This window comes from Oncorhynchus keta, chromosome 5 (genome assembly GCF_023373465.1).
Source record: "Oncorhynchus keta strain PuntledgeMale-10-30-2019 chromosome 5, Oket_V2, whole genome shotgun sequence".
NCBI lineage: Eukaryota > Metazoa > Chordata > Actinopteri > Salmoniformes > Salmonidae > Oncorhynchus > Oncorhynchus keta.
This window is the reverse complement of record NC_068425.1, coordinates 24597069-24615254: the sequence shown is the minus strand read 5'-3', so window position 1 is coordinate 24615254 and position 18186 is coordinate 24597069. Positions and strand designations below refer to the sequence as shown.

Here is an 18186-nt window from a genome sequence, read left to right as displayed (position 1 = left end):
CCTATATAAAATATCCCATCATTTAATAATCCCACATTTTATCATAATGTGCTTTGGTTTTATAATACTATAGAAAATGATGACTGACTATATAGGATATTATTTAGTTGCGCCACAACATATCTACAGATAATATGTAATAAAACAATTAGAAATTGGCATGAAATAAATGCAAATGTAGTCTACTTAATTGTATATGTTGTGCTGTAGATAATTGGCCACAAGGTGGAATACTGTGTCAAATTATTGTGACTCCTCGACGCTAGAGGTCGCTCTAAAATCCTTACGTCATCATTTTTTTTGTAAACAATGAAATATGGCGGAGTCAGGGGAACCCAAGGCAACCTGTACTTTTCTATTTAAAAAATCTGCCAAAAGATGCAACGCTCGGAAGAGAAAAGCCAGTGACAGCGACACAGGTGAGCTACAGTGTTTGAGTCCAGCTCAGTGTTGTTTCAAAAGCTAACCAAAAGACTGCATTGTGCATGAAAACAATGGCTATTAGTAAAAGCTACAGTAGTTTGTTTTTGACCATGGAGCTTGTTGCCTGACTCAAGCTGAATTCCTGCTCTGTCGTCCGCTACATACTTCAGTCTGAGACCGCAATCATTTAAGTCGTTTGTGGTGGTGTTGTACAAAACAAGGTCATCAGCAATTGGATAATCTCTAACCAATCAGAGAACCAATGACACATTTTCTAAATGTTGCTTTACCCAATGACCATCTGATCATTTATCACTCCAGTGTTAATCTGCAAAATTGTAATTATTCGCCTACCTCCTCATGCCTTTTGCACACATTGTATATAGACTCCCCTTTTTTTCTGGTCCTTCTGTAGCTCAGTTGGTAGAGCATTGGTAGAGCATGGCGCTTGTAACGCCAGGGTAGTGGGTTCGATCCCCGGGACCACCCATACGTAGAATGTATGCACACATGACTGTAAGTCGCTTTGGATAAAAGCGTCTGCTAAATGGCATATTTTTTTTTTATTTTTTTTTTATTGACTTGTTAATTGTTTACTCCATGTGTAACTCTGTGTTGTCTGTTCACACTGCTATGCTTTCTTGGCCAGATCGCAGTTGCAAATGAGAACTTGTTCTCAACTAGCCTACCTGGTTAAATAAAGGTGAAATAAAAAAAGTGTGTTCTGGCCCAACCATAGGTTTCTGGGACCAATCAGACAGGCTAGAATGTATTTCCATTCTAGAAATCTTGGAGGTACTCGGCTCCAGAAATTCATGTTCAATGGCGTGGCGTTTGGCCGGAGCAAAGAGTTTTGGTAGACAGGCAAGAGCTTATGTACATCGGGTAAAGGACTAGTCTATAGTCGGTCAAATAGAAAAAGCTCACTGCTCGAGTATTCAGGCCTGTGGCTGTGTAAGGCTATTGAGCTCCAGGCAGTAGCCCTAAGTGTTCTCTCTACAGAGCTGGCAGCCAAGATCGCCAAACACCAAGCCATGCTAGACCAGCCACCCTCTGAAGAAGATTAGCAACCTACTGTAAATACAGTACATGTCCAATTTCAGTGTCTGTCTGTTTTATTGTCAAGCCTTCCGGAATAAAACTTGATTTTTAAATAGTTGACTGATTACTTACAATACAGTGAGAGCCCTGAGGTGAAAGGTATTTATTATCAAGTAAAATAGTTGACACTCCCAACACTTTCCCTTCTTGAAACCCAGACAAACTATCTGAAACAAGCACCATTGTAACATTCACTTTTTTTTGCAGGACAAAAATGGCCAATCAAATACATTAACCTCAGTTGGCACAGTCCATTGTTAACTGAAGATGGCAAAGCAAGTTGCGGGTTTCAGGTAGAAACAGATTTTTTTCTTCCCTCCAGTAAAACTGATGGTTCTGTATGAACAGCTGTGAGGAAATGCAAACACTGTATGGTTCGTGATAGCCTTGGACAAACTTCTGGAATCTTCCATCTGTTGTGCTGGCTAGATGGCTGATTGGATCGACCCTTGGTAATGCGGTCAGTTCCTGGTCTTTAGTGTCAACAGATGGCTCTAGATAGGGTCAAGTACAGCTCAGGAGTCGCCCTGCTCTACCTTTAATGGAACATCTCCATTGACCAGTGAAAGAGCGGACTGGACATACTCCCATACGGTTCTTCGACGGGTCCGGAGCTTTAGTCGACTTTGGAGAGATGTGTGCGTGAGAGGAATTGGGTGTCAGTCAGTGCAGTCTGTCTGCTCATGCATCTTTTAGACTAGAGTGATTTACAAGGAGGTGAGAGGGTAGCTGGCTTTTAAACCCAGTCAAAGGGAGGAGAAACTGCTTAGTTTGAATTATTTACATGGACCATTTAATAAGAACAAAGCATAAATCCAGTCCGAAGTCTTCTCAGAGCATCTCCTGTTAACCTCTTGGTTACAACACACACCTCTTTCCTGTTCCTCTGTGGTCAGAAGTCCCAGTCATCCACATCCATGTGGCTGAGGCCAGATTCCAGGCTGGCCAGTCCAGAGGCAGCGTCCTGAGGCTGGGTACTCTCAAAGCCTGTGATGGGCGTTACGGGCCGGAATAGCTCAGGCAGAGCCTCCGATGGCCGACGCTTGATCTAGGGAAGAATGGAAATAAATCTAATTGGGATTCTAATAAAGTGTGTGACTGAATGAAGCCCTTATAAGACTTAAAATGTTGTACATTGATGTTGAGGAGGGAGGAACTAGATCCTACTCACCTGTTTGAAGAAGGAATGACCAATGAGAGCACTGGCTGAGGGTCTGAGGGGGAATAAACAATTAAATTAGCTAAAATTCATAAGACAATCAATGTGAGGACCAGCAGCCTAGCTTGGCGTGGCTCACCTCTTCTCTGGGTCCCTCTGGAGACACAGCTCCACAAAAGCATGGAAGTGGGGAGAGAAGGTACGACTGTAAGGGTGGCTCCCCGAGGAGGAGGAGGGCTCTCCGTTAGAGTGGTGGGCCCCTCCGGTACTGGGGCCCTCACAGATCCCAGAGTCAGCTCCAGAGCGGGAGGGCTTCATGGTCAGCTCCTCTGGGGGGATGGTGGTGGTGTCCAACAGACAGGGGACTGTCCCGTTCAGCTTCTCCAGCAACATCTACAGACAAGAGGACCACGAAGAGGAATGGAGAGAGATACCAGTCAATTGAGGAGCAGAATATAGATCTTTCAGAATAAAGATGAGGTTGATCTGGCCACTAGTCACCTGTGTGGCTGGCATGTCTTTGAAGGGCACATGTCCATTGGCTAGCTCACAGGCTGTGATGCCAAGACTGTAGATGTCTGACCGGAAGTCGTATCCCTGCAGATTCTGACACACACCAGGGTTGACCGATAAACAAATTAAGGTATTATAGTTTAAAAGCAAGGTATTATATGTTAGCCAGGTGTGGTATGGAGTTACCTGCTGCAGCACCTCTGGGCTGAGCCAGGGAAGCACCTTGATGCTGTACTGGGGGAAGTCATGGACCACTCTGGCCCGCTGGCCGTGACGGATCAGACTGATGATGCTCCTCAGACCAGACATACACACCTGACCGTCTACCGAGATCAACACGTGGCTGGCCTTCACGCTCCTAAACACACAAAATTAGACGCCATGTCAATCCTGCATGAAAAGTCCTGGGCTTGTGTGTACTTTGTACTTACCGGTGTACATAGCCCATGTGGTGGATGTAGTCCAGGGCTTTGAGCATGCCCAGTAGGATGTAGGCGATGGCCAGCTCATTCATCCCATCAGTGAAGTGGCTGCTGATCAGGTCTCTGGCTGACCCTAGGACATGTTAGACACTACATTAGTCAGAGAGAGCAGAGGACTGAATATTAGGGTTAGGTAGAGACAAATTACCTTAATGTGGGAATGGTAACTAGAGTCCTCCGGTCTACATTTAGCCTTGGACTACATTTGACTTGGACCAGAGTGGTGTAGTGTTACAGTCAGTGCTTTGTCTGTGAATCCTCACCATAGGCCATGAAGGGAGAGATGACCCACAGCTCGTTCTCTGCTATGAAGATGCTCCTGTAGGGCAGGATGCTGGAGTGGTGGAACAGCTTAGATACATGGAGCTCAGCCTGAGAGACAGAGATTAGACTGGGTTAGGTTTAAATGGACAGAGAGGGAGATTACATTGAGTTATGTAATAGATACAAATTAGACAGAGATGGGAAGTTGGATTACATAACAGGTGATGTCATAAAGCAAGGGATGAATGTATTCAGAGGGGTGGAGTGAAAGAGGGATATAAAGGCAAGGATGATTTGACTGATGTCTGTCTGCCTGGCAGAGGCAAAGGGAAATGTGACAGATGGATGGTAGAATGATAGATTGATGGTGACAGGTCCAGACCTGCAGGTAGTTGACCATTTCATTGGTGCAGGACTCCAGGTCAATCCGACGGATTGCTACGTGTTCCCCTGTGGGTCTGTATCTGGCAAGGTTGACGGTCATCAAGTCCTCCAGGCCTCGACCTAGCACAGCAAAACACACCAAATTAGACTAGAGACAGGCGCACAAACAATGTATTCAACAACACACACACACACACACAAGCGCCTTGGCAGCCAAGTCACTGGGGTTGGAAGCCTGAGACTGACTGACCGATGATGGTCAGGAGCTCATAGGCGCCGCTGTCGGGGAGGAAGCTTCCCATGGTGTCCCGCCGTGGGACTGAGGTCAGGCTCTCGTGGCTGTCTTCATGGGCCTGGGGGAGGCAGCAGGGAAGGAGTTAGCATTGAAAATGAAAGCATATATTGCCCTTAGTGTTGGGCGTTACTTGTGGCATTGTGAGAGTGGCCTGCAAAGGCTTGGTCAGACGTGATGGTGGATGCTAAATCATATACAGTCAGACTACAGAACGAAGTGTGTACGAGCAGTACTTGTGGAACCTGAGTGGAGAACATTAACTTCAGGTTTTGAATTCTGTTGGTGGCAAATTATAAGCAAGAAGCTACATCATTTATGAATCATGCCTTCTCCAAACCTCATTACACCATAGTGCTTGAAATATTAACGCTCATGGTAAGACACATGCAGAGTGGGTACCCTAAAATAATAATATGAGTGTGTTCAGAGAGGAAGAGGCGAAGCAAGAGGTTGCACTCTCGCCAAAATGTGTCCAAAATGAGCCCAATGTGTTTCTATGGGTTTATTTTGGACTTAAGCTCGTTTCCTGCCTTCCCGCCTTTGGAACAATGAGTCACATTGTTGGGCGGAGACGTGAGCATCTCGAGTATCATCTCAAAATATGAAAATAGGGATCCAATAACAGTCTTAAAAGATGCTCAGAAATTAAACCATTTTCACTGTCATCACGGTCAAAATGTTTGACGGGAAAAAAAAATGTATGCAGGGCTCTATGCTACAAAAAAAAAGTTTTTACAAGGAGCACAATTAAAAATATTTGAGTTATTAATGACAACAATTACAAAAGCACTGGTGCTCCCAAATTAAAATTCAAGGTAATAGTAAAATATTTTGATGCATATGTGACCAAAATGGTACCACTGTAGAGCCCTGGTATGGGGTGTTGGCCTAAACTTACAATTGAAGTTGGAAGTTTACATACACTTAGGTTGCAGTCATTAAAACTCATTTTTCAACCACCCCACAAATGTCTTGTAAACAAACTATAGTTTTGGCAAGTCGGTTAGGACATCTACTTTGTGCATGACACAAGTCATTTTTCCAACAATTGTCTACAGACAAGATTATTTCACTGTATCACAATTCCAGTGGGTCAGAGGTTTACATACACTAAGTTGACTGTGCCTTTAAACAGCTTGGAAAATTCCAGAAAATTATTTCATGGCTTTAGAAGCTTCTGATAGGCTAATTGACATGATTTGAGTCAATTGGAGGTGTACCTGTTGATGTATTTCAAGGCCTACCTTCAAACTCAGTGTCTCTATGCTTGACATCATGGGATCATCAAAAGAAATCAGCCAAGACCTCAGAAATAAAAAATGGTGGCCCTCCACAAGTCTGGTTCATCCTTGCGAACAATTTCAAAATGCCTGAAGGTACCATTTTAATCTGTACAAACAATAGTACGCAAGTATAAATACCATGGGACCGTCATACCGCTCAGGAAGGAGACGTGTTCTGTCTCCTAGAGATGAATGTACTTTGATGCAAGAAGTGCAAATCAATCCCAGAACAACAGCAAAGGACCTTGTGAAGATGCTAGAGGAAACAGGTACAAAAGTATCTATATCCACAATAAAACAAGTCCTATATCGACATAACCTGAAAGGCCGCTCAGCAAGGAAGAAGCCAGTGCTCCAAAACCGCCATAAAAAAAGCCAGACTAAGGTTTGGTACATGGGGATAAAGATCATACTTTTTGGAGAAATGTCCTCTGGTCTGATGAAACAAAAATGGAACCGTTTGGCCATAATTAACATTGTTATGTTGAGGGAAAAGGCTTGCAAGCCAAAGAACACCATCCCAACTGTGAAGCACGGGGGTGGCAGCATTATGTTGTGGGGGTGCTTTGCTTCAGGAGGGACTGGTGCACTTCACAAAATAGATGGCATCATGAGGATATAAAATTAAGTGGATATATTGAAAACATCAATCAGGAAGTTAAAGCTTGGTTGTAAATGGGTCTTTCAAATGGGACAATGACCCCAAACATACTTACAAAGTTGTGTAAAAATGGCTTAAGGACAACAAAGTCAAGGTATTGGAGTGGCCATCACAAAGCCCTGACCTCAACCCCATAGACAATTTGTGGGCAGAACTGAAAATGCGTGTGCGAGCAAAGAGGCCTACAAACCTGACTCAGTTACACCAGCTCTGTCAGGAGGAATGGGCCATAATTCACCCAACATATTGTGGATAGCTTGTGGAAGGCTACCCAAAACGTTTGACTCAAGCTAAACAATTTAAAGGCAATGCTACCAAATACTAACTGAATGCATGTAAACTTCTGACCCACTGGGAATGTGATGAAATAAATAAAAGCTGAAATAAATCATTCTCTCTACTATTATTCTGACATTTCACATTCTTAAAATAAAGTGGTGATCCTAACTGACCTAAGACAGGGAATTTTAACTAGGATTAAATGTCAGGAATTGTGAAAAACTGAGTTTAAATGTGTTTGGCTAAGGTGTATGTAAACTTCCGACTTCAACTGTATTAGGTTATTTATTTATGTTTTAAATGCAGTAACTTCTTAATAACCATTTATCTACCAATTTCCAGCCAGCATTGCAAGGTAGATGCCCATCACGTTAAATCACTCAGACGGGGTTGCCATGCATTGCCAAAAATGGAACACATGGAACTCTATCCATTCCATTCAACTCCAGTTCACATCCCATTGGGGGATCCAGAGATTTCCACAACAGTGACCCATTAGACATGAACAAATAACCAGTTGCTCATCCCCTCTCACCACCCACCTACATGCCCTCTGCTTTCTAGTAAGGGAGAAGTACAGTGAACACAGGCAATAGACAAAATGTCCACACTTAAACTACTTCAAACATGAAACAGGCTTGGTCAAAATTAGTGAGGACTTTCAGTGAAGAACAACAGAAACCATAAATCAAATAGTAACACCATGTTAAGACCACGCTGAGGTTCCGAAGGGCCCATTAAGGCTGGCTTTACAGGGAGATTATCGGTCAGCTGAGACCAAACAGCCATTTTCCGCGACAGCCGTAAAAGACAAGTGCAGGTCAATTAAGCCAGGTAATTACGGATGACCCATCATTGCCCACTCTAAAAGACACAAACTGTGGTCAACTTTGTGAATCAGGAAGGACTGTTTTGATCTCTGGAGCAACCGATGGAGCCATCAGGTAACACGTAGTTTTAATGGGGTGATCCATCTGTCCACTTATACTGATCACATATTTTTTTCATCAGACTTGACAACCTCAGTTGCTCTCTCCTCCAACCCAACCATGTCTCATCAAGAGATCACTACCGTGAACTCCACCAATCTCCCAACTCCCCCAATAGGAAACCCTGGTGGGTGAAGTAGGATGGGCCTTAAAATACCAAGCACATACAGCATTGTGAATCAGATGCCCATGCACAAAAGCACACAGGGCTTGTGAATTCATTCACGTTGGCTCCACCCTCACACACAGGCAGATGGAACGATCGAGAGCAGTGACTGGAGTACCGCACTTACTTTCCTGTGAGAGTTTCCCTGAGCTTGCTCTGTGGTAGAGAAACCACATCAATGACAAACACAAACACACACAAGAGAAGGATCTGTGTTTAGAGCAGCTCAGGAACCATTAGGTACACTAAGTGTAAAGTATAGCATGTCGTGTTTGTTGCAGAAGTCGTATCAATGCTGCTAGCTGGCTCCCATAACAAGGAGGATTCAGTTTAGGCTAATTAGATACCTCCAATGCATCTGTTAAATCAGTGAGGAATCTGAGGATTCAGTCTAGCGGGATTGAGTGATTATGCATTGCCATGGGAACCGGAAGCAGCCAAAACCAAACTTGAAATCAAGCGTATGAACGAACACAGAACAATTATGCAATGTGAGCTGAGCGCACAGAAATATGAAGATAATGCAAAGCTTGATAGTGAAGCCACCCCTCCCCAGCAATTCAGTTCCTCTCTATGTAAACCGATTCTTAAACCACTGATAAATTGACAGTGTTTATGTTAGTCTAATAAGACCCACATACTGTAGAAACATCTCTTTGAACATGCCTCATCGCCACCACACTTGTTACCCTTAAAATATGATTTCCTGAATAAATATTTGACCTAGGTATCATGTCAACTTCGTATCTACAATGACCAACGGCGCAACAGAATATTAATCTGACATGCAGTATTCTGAGGCTGCACATTTTGCATTGATCAAGTCTGACAGACAAGGAGACATCACACTGGAACAAACTCTCTTCATGGCACACATGTAACATACAGTGAGACATTTGACACCTGCAGAACATTGAAGCAAGCAGTAGCTCTTATGTGTCCTCAATCTATTTCAGAGACAGAGGTATCCAGCCACATATTGCCAAAGAACCAATGCTGATTGAATTCCAGAAGGTTTAAATTGTATTATGCCAATTGTTTGTTAGAGTGTGTTGCCTTTTAAAAACGGTGCAATGCAATATCTTGTTTTGAAAGCAAAGCTGCACATAGGATATAGCTAGCAGGTCCTGTATGAGGGTCGGGCAACTTCATAGCTGATGATAGGTCTTGGGATTTGGTTTGGGAAGCCTTTTTCAACATAACCTTTGACCTTACCTCCAAAAAACTCAAAATCCCTCAGGTTCTCCACACTCAATTTCTCTGAGACCCAACGCTGGGATTGAGAGAGGGAGAAAGAAAGAAACAGATAGTGCAGATACCATAGGTCAATCACTTCTCCAATAACTGATCATTGCTGTGACTCTGACTGGTAAGGATTCAGCACAAGTATTTGATATATTTTCTAGACTGAGCTCTGACGTCAACAGGCAGGGGAGCGCTGACAGAGTTCACTCACCAGAAAAGACATGGATCAGTCGGTTGTGGCAGCAAGAACCGCTGAAACCCCATCCAGAAAAAATACCTCCAAAATAAATACTAACACAGTAACAGAGGAAAGGAAACACGTTAACGTTACTTCGCTATGAACAAGACATGTAGCTAACTATAACCTGCCTATAGAATCATTTAAGTTGTAATGTTAATGTGAAAGCCTTTTCACAAATAGTATAATAGATAGGCCCAAGAACATTTTATTAGCAGGACTACTAGCTAACGTTAGCTAGCTAAAGTAACATATGGCTATGTAAAAAATAAATAAACTAACGTTAGCGTGGCTCTTTTTCATTACATTAAACAACACAGATTGGCTTGGTAGCCATATAAACCACGATAGCTAGTAACCTACCTGTATGTTAACTTGAAGAAATAGCTAGCTAATATCTGGTGAAGCGAGTTTGTTAGCTACCATTTTCAACAAACAACTATTATCGAAAAGGGGCGGTAACTAATGTCACACGTTTGCGTTGATTGGTTCGTTGTTGTGAGAAGCAATCCGTCGCGTGTAATCTACGTCTACACACGGTAATGACGCAAAACACTTTCGAGTCGCGCTGTGAGATTTGGCAGTGGTAAACAGATCTTTCTTGGTGGTGAAAACAGGTAAATAAACAGTACATGAAACCACGAGGTTAGTTTATAGTGTTTAACGTACACTAGGTTTAACTGATTTTGCAAATATCCTTTGACAAGCCATATTTGCTCAGTCAATCATTTGTCGCACACCCACTTCTTCGTCGTGCTGCTGCGGCCCTAGAGAAGCGTAGCATGCTAACGTTAGCTAGTTTAATTTAGCCAATTAATCAGATCCAAACATTAGCTAGACACAGATTAATGCGATATTTTATATCTTCATTTGCCAGAAGCCACAGATAATATTTGACATCCCCCAGACAGTGATTTACGAGATGATTAGCATTTAGCAGACGTTTGTGGGTGACACACAAGGCCTGCGATGAATGGACTGGAATGCAAAAGCAATCTACAACAGTCAAATACCAAATGTGATTATATTTCTTTTCCCCTTACTTCTGTAGGACAGCTATGAACTGGAGCAAGGGTGGCCCAAGTGGTAAGCGAGGGTTTGGGTTTGGAGGATTTTCCCTTGGTGGTGGAGGAGGAGGAGGAGGAAAGAAAGAAGAACTGCGCGTGCCTCAGAAATCCCACACCTCCTTCGGAGGCGCAGGGACAGCTGGAGGTTATGGCAAGAACCAGCAACTCCCTGCATTCTACAAGATAGGAACAAAAAGAGCAAATTTTGATGAAGAGAATGCGTGAGTATAGACTAAACTTTCCTTTAGGGTTGGGTTTGGTGTGCTTCGTATGCTGTATGATCAACCAGTTATGCAGGATGTATTACATTGATTTCAATTACATTTGACTGGTGATAACTTTCCTAACCCATTTCCAGGTATTTTGAAGATGATGAAGAGGAGTCAAGCAGCACAGATTTGCCATATATCCCAGCTGAGAACTCCCCCACACGGCAACAATTCCAGTCTGGAGGGGGCTCAGACAGTGAGGATGATCCTCTGGATGCCTTCATGGCCCAAGTGGAGGTGAGTCATGGATTCCCCTCTTAGACCTGGATCATGTTGGAATATACACATATTCTCCGTAGTTTGTCTGTTTAAAATCTGGGGTTATTGTCACAGAGCTTTTGTTAAATATTACAGAGGGTTTATTGTTCACCCTCTTGTCTGCTCTAGGACCAAGCAGCTAAAGACATGAAGAAACTGGAGGAAAAAGAGAAGGAAAAGAAGGCTGAAAAGTAAGATCCCTTCAATTTTTACCCTTTAAGCGTAGGGCCTTGAAAATGACCTTGTCAATAATATAAGCAAAAATATTATTAGCAAAGGCCTATTCAAGGCCACCAGGCAGGCAGGTGTAGTATATTCTTCCCATTCACCTGTGTATTGATTTGCACATATTTCCATGGTTATTAGTCAAGTGTCTCAATTATTAATCTATTCTCATCCCAAAACTCTAGCATGTTATTAAGATACTGTAGATATAAAGTTCCCACTTCAACTGCAACCATTCACCACTGTGGAGCAGAAATATGTCTCATTTGAAATAATCTGTCTTGCCATTCAATTACCTTAAATTTCCCCAGTTGGTCCATACTGTAGGTAACTAATCAAGCCTGCCTTGCATGGCGACTTTGTAGGGAGGGGATAAGCGTGACATTAGACAGGTTGTGGGGAATCATGGGTGAACAAACGAGTCGCAGGGAAGTTTTTTTTTCTCCGCTTGTTTTTACAGGGGTATACGTGATGACATTGAAGAGGAAGATGAACAAGTAAGTGATCCATCCAACGTTCCTAATTTACTACTGATCAGAGAGCCTCCAGACCCCAACCTCCCCTCCCGACCCATCTATGGCCAAGTCTCACCACCTACCACATCTCTTGCTCTTTTTTCTCTCTTTTACTCTATCGCTCTCTCACACTATGCTAACAAACCCAATTGCAGGTTGAATCCTTCGCCCTATCCTTCTTGGATATGTACATGCATACTTGTGGTGTGGTGTCAATTATATATATTTTTAAGAGTTCACTCACCAGAATGTTGATTAATAGTTTATAATCTCTACAATATGCCACACTGTAATGAATATTTACTATTAACTGTTGCTGTTCTTACTACTTTGTGAAGGGGGGTTATAAAATCTGACACTGTGATCAATTTCAGCCCAAATAACGCAAACACTGGTTTAAACTGAGTGTTAAAACATAAAATGGCTGAGACTCTGACATTGATATGGGCAATCATCAGAGCATTTTGCCGTTGATTGTATTTGAATGTATGTCCCCCGGTTATGAGAGTGGTAAGAGTGCCTGCATGAGTGTGTGCTACATTAGGCGTTTAAGCTGACCCTGGTTGACTCGTGCGGCTGTGCTCTGTGCAGGAAGCCTACTTCCGCTACATGGCAGAGAATCCCACAGCTGGGCTGACCGCAGATGACGAGGATGAGAACATAGACTACGACAGTGATGGGAATCCCATTGCCCCCACCACTAAGAAGATCATCATGCCCCTGCCCCCGATGGACCACTCTGAGGTAACAGCTGCATACTGCACCTATCTGAGCCAAGAGGCAGGAAGTTATGTTATCTTGTCAATTGGATTTTTGATTTTATTTTAGTGTCTGAGGGCATACATTTATGTCATCCCCTTATAGATTGACTACCCACCTTTTGAGAGGAACTTCTACAACGAGCATGAGGAGCTTCTCAGCCTGACAGGCACAGAGGTGTTTGAGCTGAGACACAAACTCAACCTGCGGGTAAGTGTCCGGAGAAGGACACGCACACACACAACCACATCTAAACCCAACCACACAATCCGAGCCAACATACCACTTACAGACAACTGTTGTATGATCCCATTGTCTCTTTAATCAAAAGCCTTGTCTATTTATTTTGCTTCATTGACTGGTAGGTGTCTGGTGCCGCCCCTCCTAAACTCTCCACCAGCTTCGCCCACTTTGGGTTTGACGAGCAGCTGATGCATATAATCCGCAAGTCGGAGTACACTCAGCCAACACCTATTCAGTGCCAGGTACCTAAGCAGGTCTTTTTTTGTTTGGTACTTTCATATTGCTTTAGTAGCAAATAGGCCTCACCTGTATTTTCTTCCCCATCTGTCCTGTAGGGAGTTCCCATTGCCCTGAGTGGGCGTGACATGATTGGCATTGCAAAAACTGGTAGTGGCAAGACTGCAGCCTTCATCTGGCCCATGCTAGTTCACATCATGGACCAGAAGGAACTGGAGACTGGAGAGGGGCCCATCGCAGTCATCGTGTGCCCCACCAGGGAGCTCTGTCAGCAGGTAAGACAGCCAGGGAGAGATGGGTCAGGAACAAAACATTTCCATGACAAAAAGTTGATTGGGCCCCTGAAAATGATGGTTGTGCTTCCTAGATCCACGCGGAGTGTAAGCGTTTTGGGAAAGCCTACTCCCTGCGCTCGGTGGCGGTGTATGGAGGAGGCAGCATGTGGGAGCAGGCCAAGGCTCTTCAGGAGGGAGCAGAGATTGTTGTGTGCACCCCGGTAAGAGCTGTAGTTGACAATCCCTGTGGTAGACTGTGTTTAGTCTTTATGTATTGGAGGAAAATAATCCCCTGAGGTCATTTCACTTATTGGGTTGTGTATGTTGTTCTTCACACAGGGTCGTCTGATTGACCATGTGAAAAAGAAGGCCACCTCTCTGCAGAGAGTGACATACCTGGTGTTTGATGAGGCAGATAGAATGTTTGATATGGGCTTTGGTTAGTTGGCTTTCCCTTCTTTCTTTTGTTCCCAATGACCACTAGGCCCAGAGGATTGTTCACTGAAGGTGGTTTGACACCTATTTATATCATATACTTTTGGAAACTTTTTTCAGAGTATCAAGTGAGATCCATTGCCAGCCATGTCCGACCTGATCGACAGAGTAAGTGTGTGTATGTGTGCATGTACACTTGTTAGAGGCTTTAGACAAGACTACCCCATCCTATGAACCTTAACTTGACTCCTGTCCTCACAGCTCTTCTGTTCAGCGCCACCTTCCGTAAGAAGATTGAGAGGCTGGCGAGAGATATCCTGGTGGACCCCATCCGCGTGGTGCAGGGAGACATCGGGGAGGTCAGACCCGTGGCTCTTCTAACACCCTCTGATTGCCACTTCTATCATTTATTTAAAGTTCTACATTTCCAGAACAGTCAACCAGCTGGCGGCAGAACATTTTCTGGAGTTTAGTCATCTAATGCTCTTCAATCCTCCATCCTTCCTCCCCAGGCCAATGAAGATGTGACCCAGGTAGTGGAGATCATGCCCAGTGGGGTGGAGAAGTGGGGCTGGCTGACCCGCCGCCTGGTGGAGTTTACCTCCTCTGGCTCTGTACTTATCTTCGTCACCAAGAAGGCCAACTGTGAAGAGCTGGCTACCAACCTGACCCAGGAGGGCCACAGCCTGGGCCTGCTGCACGGAGACATGGACCAGAGTGAGAGGAACAAGGTCATCGCAGACTTCAAGAAGAAGAGTCTGCCCGTGCTGGTGGCCACCGACGTGGCAGGTGAGGTGGGGGTGGGCTGCAGACGATGGGGTGGGGAATGAATGTGGCACAACGCTCCAATCATCAGAGATCTGTGTATGATTACACAGACACTGACAATGATTGAATTGTTTTTGCCTGAATTCCAGTGCTCCTACATACTTGTCATTCTATCATTCACTCCTTCTTTGTCATTTCCTCCCTAGCCCGTGGTCTGGATATCCCTTCAATACGCACAGTAGTGAACTATGACGTGGCTCGGGACATCGACACACACACACACCGAATTGGCCGAACTGGTCGTGCTGGAGAAAAGGGTGTTGCCTACACCCTTCTCACCAGTAAAGACACATCATTTGCAGGAGACCTTGTGCGTAACCTGGAGGGAGCCAATCAAAGTGTCTCTAAGGAGCTGATGGACTTAGCAATGCAGGTAAGCCATTCTACATGACTGACCATTGAGGACGGTTATGGAAAGGTTCATTTTATATGATGTCTTTACTGACCTCCTTTGATGTATTCCTCTCAGAATCCCTGGTTCAGGAAATCACGCTTCAAGGGCGGCAAAGGGAAGAAGCTAAACATTGGAGGAGGTGGTCTGGGCTACAGAGAGAGGCCAGGATTGGGAGCTGAAAGTTCTGTGAGTTGGCCATGTCTATTTGTAACATAAATGGTGTTATTTGTAGTGTGTTATCTTGTTGGTAGATCAGTGGCATAATAGTGTAACTCTTGGTAATTGTTGACATTTTGTTGTTTCTCCAGGAGCGTAGTGTTGGTGCTGCCATGGGTAACTATGAGGGCTACAGCAAGACTACCGGAGCCATGGGAGACCGCATGTCAGCAATGAAGTCAGCCTTCCAGGTAATTAAACTGTCATTCACTATCTATTCTGTCAGCTTTAAATTATCCCCTTTTCTCATTATTTCTGTACGTCTAGAAGTCCCTCTTTAATCGTTGTCTATTTTTCAGTCTCAGTATAAGAACCACTTTGTGGCGGCGTCCGGCATGGTTCCTAAACTCACCACGAAGTCCAGTAGCTCTTCAGGCTGGACCAGCGCTGGAAGTCTGAGCTCCGTCCCCACCGGGGCCCCTGAGGGCCCAGACCGGCCCCGTGGTCCCCCCTCCTTAGCCATGGCCCCTCCAGCAGCCCTCGGCATGGGCACCAAGATGGCAGGCTTCACCAGCGCTGGCTCCCTGAGCTCTGTGTCAGACAGCCAGGCCCCTGCTCCTCAGGGGAATGCCGCCTCACCCAGGGAAGGGCCCCGTGACAGACATGGTGATGACAGGAGTCGCCATGGAGATGGCCACTATCGTGACAGGAGAGACAGGAGCGAGCGGCACAGTGGCGGGGGAGAGCGGGACCGCTACGGGGAGCGGGACCGCCACGCAGACCGCGACAGATACGGGGACAAGGATCGCCATGGCAGCAGCGGGCGCCATGGCGATAGTCGTAATGGAGAGGGAAGTAGAAGGGACAGAGAGCGAGACGATTGTAGAGGTGACAGGGAGAGTGGAGACAGGGCAGGGAGTGAAGGAAGGGGGGACAGAGCTGAGGGGAAAGGAGACCGAGAGGAAAACAGCTTTGCAGTCCCAGATCCACCAAAACGCAAAAAGAGTAGGTGGGACAACTAAAGCACAAAATACATCACCTTTAAAGCAACCAACCAACTGTTCTTAGATGAGCATGCCTAGTCTGTAGATGCACAGCTGGTCATTTCAGCTGAAACATGCACAGAATTTCAAGGGTTAATGTGTGAACCGACCCTACTGCGCGGTCTAAATGCAAGGGGAAAGATATGCTATCCTGCATTGGTTGGGGATTCAGAAACATGACTCCTGATTGTCAGCTTGTCTGAAGAAGTGTTGAGATTTTGGATAGAGTTCCACTCTACTGTGCACGGAGAAAGAAATCTACTGTAATTATACCATCCAGATAGTTTAAACCTCACCATAAGTGAGATGATCAATCTTTCTGGTCAATAGAAGGGAGCAGTGGAGCTGTTATGCAGTCCTGAAGCCACAGAAAACACCTGTGATTTGAGATGTCTGTTGTATTCTTACGTCCTTTCTCACTGGACACCCCCCTGTCGTTCTAGTTAAACTCTTAGCCCTGAGTAACCCAATAGCCCTATTGGACTAAATGTGAGTGTATATTATCAACCCACGTTAATGACAGATCTCCTTTTTTTATTATAAGTGTACTACTTCCTGTGAATCCATCTGTGTTTGAACTTTGCAGCTTGTATTCACTTCTTAGTAAAGTGCCTCTGTGTCACTTAGGTGTTTTTATGCTTTTGAAAGTGGAGTGTATGTAAAATGTATTTGTTAATTTTTGTGTGAGGCTATGCTTGAGTTCATTCACAGGAGCATGTCAAGTATTTTTGATTTTAAAAAATGGCTTTGGCAGTTTATTTTGTTTGTCTGTAGTTTATTTTTCTGTTTGTAATTTGTCAATGGCAGTTCTATAAGTGTACATTCTAAACTTAGCTGCAGCTGACACAGCACTTCTGAACTGTAATAAACAAATTCACTTGGTCCCACATTTGTCACCACTCACTGTTTTGACACCTGATATTGTAGAAGTGGTTATATACTAGTGAAAAACTGAACTCTCAAACGCCATAACATTCTATTTCAAAAGCTTCCCATTTGGAATTGGCTTCTGTCTTGAAAATGACTAGTCTTAGGCATGATAATACCTGTGAGATTCTCTGTTATATCTGTAATTTGCACACAAGATGTGACACGAACAGCTGTCAATTGTGAGGATATAATTTGCAATTCCTTCATGTATTTAACCCTTGATGCATTTTTTGTTCATCGGTGTACTTGTAACTTCCATAGACAATAGGGTTAAGACTGAGTAGATACATGTGAAAAAACAATGGTCTAATTTTTGTTAATAAAATCGTGTGGTTTTTAGTTGTCTTTTTGGATGGTTTGTAGGGTACCTTTTTAGAAGGTATCCAGAGCCAGCCACAACTCTGGGTGCGTCTCTTTCCTCACACATGGAGAATCTCAATTGCAATCTCCTTGTATCCACTCTCCTTGCCACCTCCTCAAAAGCCATTGAATGAGAAATCCAGAGGTCCCTCCCCTCTGATCTTTTCTTCCAATGGGTTTTGAGGAAGAGGGAGGGTGTGAGGAGCATACAATTGAGAAAAGGCCATGTTCTTCTGATTGACCATGTGAGAAAGATTGCCACCACCCGGAAGAGAGTGGTATCCCTGGTGTTTTAGCTAGCAGATCTGACCCACTTGCTTACAGCTGAACTAGAGTAGGACAGGCCTCCTGTTTAGATTTACACACTGTGCTGGTTACTGGTGTTTGTGAGGCTGATCCCATGTTTGATATGGGCTTTGGTAAGTTGACTGGCTTTACTTTACCCAAGACTGGACTGTATTTTGTCACCTATTTATATATTCTTTTGGATCCTTTTTCAGAGTATCAAGTGAGGTCCAACACCAGCCATGTCCAGCCTAATCGACAGTGTAAGTGTGTGCCCGTGTAAGGAAGAATCTTAATTGCATACTCCTCGCGTCCCCTCCTCTTCGGTGGGGTTTAACGGCAGTTGGCATCCAATATGTTGCCTAACCACCCCCAGCTGGACTATAGTATAAATCCATTATACTTTGTGATAGAAAATACTGAAT

General features: G+C 44.3%; 2 protein-coding genes across 6 annotated transcripts; one reads left to right on the top strand and one right to left on the bottom strand.

Annotated features, from left to right (window-relative positions):
* Positions 1–314: 314 nt before the first annotated feature.
* LOC118377361 (ATP-dependent RNA helicase DDX42-like) lies at positions 315–17073 on the top strand. Of its 2 annotated transcripts, none has more exons than XM_035764249.2 (18): positions 315–419; positions 10534–10770; positions 10908–11055; positions 11206–11267; positions 11762–11798; positions 12408–12560; positions 12681–12785; positions 12941–13060; positions 13154–13330; positions 13423–13551; positions 13670–13769; positions 13886–13933; positions 14027–14124; positions 14278–14554; positions 14740–14966; positions 15063–15173; positions 15296–15394; positions 15503–17073. In XM_035764249.2, exons 2-18 carry the CDS (start codon positions 10541–10543, stop codon positions 16163–16165), a joined length of 2784 nt encoding a protein of 927 aa, XP_035620142.2. In that variant the 5' UTR covers positions 315–419; positions 10534–10540; the 3' UTR covers positions 16166–17073. The 2 variants fall into 2 exon arrangements, with proteins under 2 accessions (XP_035620142.2, XP_035620141.2); XM_035764248.2 differs by lacking the exon at positions 315–419 and adding an exon at positions 9981–10099.
* On the bottom strand, positions 1613–9993 carry LOC118377362 (STE20-related kinase adapter protein alpha-like). Of its 4 annotated transcripts, XM_035764255.2 has the most exons (13): positions 9846–9993; positions 9456–9535; positions 9215–9272; positions 8127–8155; positions 4577–4679; positions 4325–4446; positions 3942–4050; positions 3628–3751; positions 3383–3554; positions 3185–3289; positions 2823–3076; positions 2696–2738; positions 1613–2572 (listed from the first exon to the last, which is right to left on the bottom strand). In XM_035764255.2, exons 2-13 carry the CDS (start codon positions 9465–9467, stop codon positions 2417–2419), a joined length of 1287 nt encoding a protein of 428 aa, XP_035620148.2. In that variant the 5' UTR covers positions 9468–9535; positions 9846–9993; the 3' UTR covers positions 1613–2416. The 4 variants fall into 4 exon arrangements, with proteins under 4 accessions (XP_035620148.2, XP_035620145.2, XP_035620146.2 ...); XM_035764252.2 differs by lacking the exons at positions 8127–8155; positions 9215–9272 and having other exon boundaries at positions 1613–2148; positions 2396–2572; XM_035764253.2 differs by lacking the exon at positions 8127–8155 and having other exon boundaries at positions 9846–9915.
* Positions 17074–18186: the final 1113 nt, after the last annotated feature.